General features: G+C 40.0%; 1 protein-coding gene across 1 annotated transcript; it reads right to left on the bottom strand.

Moving 5' to 3' along the window:
- Positions 1-2,693: 2,693 nt before the first annotated feature.
- LOC111908495 (uncharacterized) lies at positions 2,694-3,937 on the bottom strand. The gene is made up of 3 exons (XM_023904318.1): positions 3,388-3,937; positions 3,101-3,339; positions 2,694-3,035 (listed from the first exon to the last, which is right to left on the bottom strand). The coding sequence occupies exons 1-3, from the start codon at positions 3,935-3,937 to the stop codon at positions 2,694-2,696; spliced, it is 1,131 nt and encodes a 376-aa protein (XP_023760086.1).
- Positions 3,938-4,488: the final 551 nt, after the last annotated feature.

The following is a 4,488-nucleotide window of genomic DNA, read 5'->3' as shown; positions in this document are numbered from 1 at the left end:
ATTACTCTAGGCTTACGTTCCAGTATGTTCAAACCCTAAAATCCGGACTTGAGACCTATATAAACACCCTTAACTCCTTTGAACCTCACCTTTCACATCCTCCTTCACCTTCAAGCGTCCCTGAAAAGTCTAATATCATTTGTGAGTGTGTCTTGAGCTTTAAGAGTGCATTTGTGGTTCTTTTAGTGTCATCCAAGAAGAAAACGTTTCCAAGCAAGCTTGGGGTGTCACTTCGCTTCAAGAACCTGCTTAGTGTCGACCCTGAGGAGCTTCTGGAGGTATAAAGTTTGTACCTTTCCATCTCAATCACTAGATCTAGCTAGGGTTTCTAGTCTTGTCCCTTTAGTTGATCTTGAACCATTTTCTTATGAGTTAAGTAACTCCAAAGGATGGAGATGATAGATATGAGGTTCCTTAGTCCTTTTTCAACATAAAAATGGAGTCTTGGTGGAGGTATTGGCCTCATGCATGGGTTAAAGACCTTGGAAAGGTCTTAATGGAGGTGGTGGGTATTTATGAAACATGCAAAGGCATAAAGTTGCCAACTTTACACCTTAGGACGTCTTAAACAACTCATATCTGGCTTTTGGACGTAAAGGAATCAAGTATTGAGCACTTAATGCAGGAAGTGCTTAATCTGGTAGTATGTGGGGCATAACCTAGTGTACACTGAGCATAGTCCCGACACTCCTAGTACGTTGCGCATACTAGGATGGTACGCTGAGCGTACGCAATGCAGTTAGGCCCGATTCTGTTTTGGTCCTTTGAGCCGTGGGGTCTCATTTGGTTATTAGACTTGGTTGCATTCTGTGAATTAGGGGCCATTTCATCTATTATGGGCCTTAGATATAATGATTGGGCTTTAATGCGCCAAGAGGCTCATTAATGATTTTGGATTTAGATGTTTAGCCCATTAGCTAGGGACAGATAATTGGGCCTCATGAAGGAGTTGGAGTTGGATTTCTTTTGACTAACTAGGGTCTTGACATTAATTTATTATTATTCATCACGGGAGATTTTAGACTGTTAGGAGAGCAACTTTTGGTATTCAACGGACAGAGGTGAGTCTTCTCACTATACCTATGGGTCTAAGGCACCAATGTCGACCCATTATGAGATTGTGTTATATGTGCTGGTCATTATGTGGTTATATATATATATATATATATATATATATATATATATATATATATATATATATATACGTGTGTGTGTGTGTGTCATTATGTGATTTAATGTGATATGTGATTATGTGCTTTGCATGAAAGACCCCAGGGGGAGCCCGAGGCATTAGATGTAAGACCATGTGGGGTAGCCCATGGCATTCCCAGGTAAAGACCATGTGAGGTAGCCCATGGCATCAGATGTAAGGTCATGTGGGGTAGCCCATGGCAGTCTCTCAGGATCTGTGCATTCATTGCTATGTGATATGTGTTAACAGGTAATGTGTATGCAATTGTGTGTGGTATGCTCTGGGGAACTCACTAAGCATTTAGCTTACAGGTTGTTGATTGTTTTAGTTACATCTGAGCCTAAGGGCAAGGGCAAGGCGTTATAGCGTGGCGTGCACTCTATCTCTTATTTTGTTATGATTTTGGAACACTCTGATGTTTTAACAAAGATAAGATTGTAAAGATTTTGGATTGAAACAATTTTGTTGGGATTTCATGAATTATGCAATGGTTTGATTTATTAAAATGAAAAAAATATATATATATTTCTAAAAGTGGGGTCGTTACAGAGTTTTTGCTATTTTCATGTGGGCAACACATCCAAATATTCTCAGGTGTTGGATATTTGGTTTTCTTCTAGACTAGGCCTCATAAGGAGTGCTTGTGTTTAGTGCTTTTGTTGTCAACCGATTCAACATATAGACGGAATGTGTCACTGCTTCATCCCACGAGGTATTTGGCATCTTCATCCCCTTCAGAATGCTCTTTTCCATCTCTACTACAGTTTTGTTATGCCTCTCCACTACACCATTTTGCTGCGGCGAGAACGGTGCAGTGAAGTGCCTTTGCAACCCTATTTGCTCACAGTAACTAGTGAATTGTCTTGACATGAATTCACCTCCTCGGTCCGTTCTGAAAGTCTTCATTTTCTTTCCTGTTTCATTTTCAACCAATTTTCAAAACCTTTTGAAAGTCTCAAAATTCTGAATTTTTTGTTCTCATTGTGTACACCCACATTACACGAGTGGAATCATCTACCAACAAGAAAAGGTACCTGTTACCGGAGGGTGATGGAGGTGAAATAGATCCATAGAGGTCACCATGCACGAGCTCTAGTTTCTCTTTAGCCTTGTAAAGTGCTTGATTTGGGTAGGGTTTATTCGATTGCTTAGCTACTAGGCACCCTCCACATATTAGTGTAGGAGTATCGATTTTTGGAAGACTATAAGCAAGTTCTTTGTTTGACATCAGTTTCAGCGCTCTGAAATTAATATTGGCCTAGGCGCTTATGCCACAACCACGTTGGTTCATCAACCTTTCCAACTAAACACTTGCCTTTTAATTCATTCAGACTTATCTTGTAAAGTCTGTTCGGGGAGCGTTCTAACTTCATCAAAAGACTTCCTGTGTAGTCATGAACCCACAAGAAAGAGCCAAGAATCACAGTTTGATACCCATCTTCTGCTAGTTGACCCAAGTTTATGATATTACTACATAAGCTTGGTATGTAATATACTTCCTTTAGCACCATTCATCTCCATTTTTGCACTGAAAAACAATAGATCCTCGACCCTCTATACGAACTTTTGACCCATCTCCAAATTTAACAAAGCCGTGGACTGATTTATTCAGTGTATGAAACTTATCCTTTTGTCCAGTCATATGGTTACTCGCTCCATTGTCGAGGTACCACATATTTGAAAGGGTAGGTGGCTCGCTTGTCTTTTTCAGTGTTGGGACTAGGTTCTTCTCATTGAGAAACACCTCTTCAATGACTTCATACGGGTTGTGACTAGCAAGTAGTAGTGCAGGTTCATTATCTTGGTGTTCTCGAGTCAAATTTGCCTCCTGTTTACGTTCTCGCTGAGGATTTTTGCATTCAAAAGCATAGTTCCCCATATCCTGATAGTTATAGCACTATATAGTACGTTTGTCTCAGTTGTTTGAGTTTCCACAGCCTCCTTAGTTTCCTTCTCTTTGATGATAACCTCCTCCTCTACCTCGTCCGCGATTGCTTTGGCTTCCACCTTTACCCCTACCTCTTCCTCAGCCTCGTGAGCTGTTTGGGTTTCCCCGGTACAGTTTTTTGATGACTTCTGTTCTTCTTCACGTTGCTTCTTACTTCTCTCAGCCCATTCTTGGTGTGTAAGTAATAGCTTCCTATCTTCTATTTCAGCATGCCCACGAATTCTTTCTTCATACGTTTTTAGTCAACCAATCACTTCTTCTACTGTCATCTTGTTTATGTCTTCAAATTGCTCTATGGTCGAAGCTATCTGCACGAACTTTCCAAGAACAACTAGTAATATTTTCTTTACAACATAGGGTTCCTCTACTGAATCACCCAATGCACGTATGTTGCTTACAATGTTATTCACCTTCATGGTGAAGTCATCTACATGCTCCGTTTCTTTCATGTTGAGAGCTTTAAATTCAACCTTGAGAGTCTGGACTTTTGCATTCTTAATGAGGTCTGCCCTCATACACATGACTTTGAGCGTTTCCCACGCATCCTTTGCAGTTTGTTTCTTAGCAATCGACAACAACAGTTCTTTGGGTATACCTTGGTAAATGGCTGCCAGAGCCATCTTATCTTTCTTCACTTCAACAATGGTGTTTGCTGTTTTGGGCTCAACAGCATCCCAGACCCCTTTTGCTTGCATAAACACCTTCATCTTTATTTCCCAAGCCGCATAGTTGCTTCTCGTCAACATGGGGCAGTGTAAGGTTACCTGACTCTCTTTCTCATGGTTTCTCTCACTCATTTCTGTTGTTCGAGGTTGATACTTTGGCATGCACTATATTGTGTGCTATGAGCTCTGAACCAGATGATGGTTCAGCACCTATTTAACACAGCAAAAAACAGAGGTACAAAGAAAATGAAACAAGGTTAAAAGAGAGAGTATCTGGGGCAATTTTATGTGTTTCTTATTCGCATCAAAAACAAAACAGAAGCAAACATTCTTATCTACTTGCTATCCTGGAAGATAGGAACTAACCACTACTCTACTGTTGCTAAACAATCGGACACCTGGCTAACATGGCCTCGATTAAATCAAACACCAAAAAAAAATATAAAATGATAAAATGCACCTTGAACTTATTTTTAGATTACACTAATACCCGCACCTCCAGGTATACCTTTACTACCAGTTTTATTGTAAACTTCAGAATCTTTGAGTTAGCAAACACACAAGCTTTATGTGGGACTAGTTTCATGGATGAAGATAGACTCTGCAGAAAATTACAAACAGATGAATGTGATCTTAATAACTGTGTATGTGTGTGAGAATGAAAAGTAAGAAAAATTTGAGAG

The sequence above is a fragment of the Lactuca sativa genome, chromosome 3, assembly GCF_002870075.4.
Source record: "Lactuca sativa cultivar Salinas chromosome 3, Lsat_Salinas_v11, whole genome shotgun sequence".
In the NCBI taxonomy this organism is placed as follows: domain Eukaryota; kingdom Viridiplantae; phylum Streptophyta; class Magnoliopsida; order Asterales; family Asteraceae; genus Lactuca; species Lactuca sativa.
The sequence above is the reverse complement of the archived record's forward strand: the minus strand, read 5'-3'. Positions and strand labels throughout refer to the sequence as shown.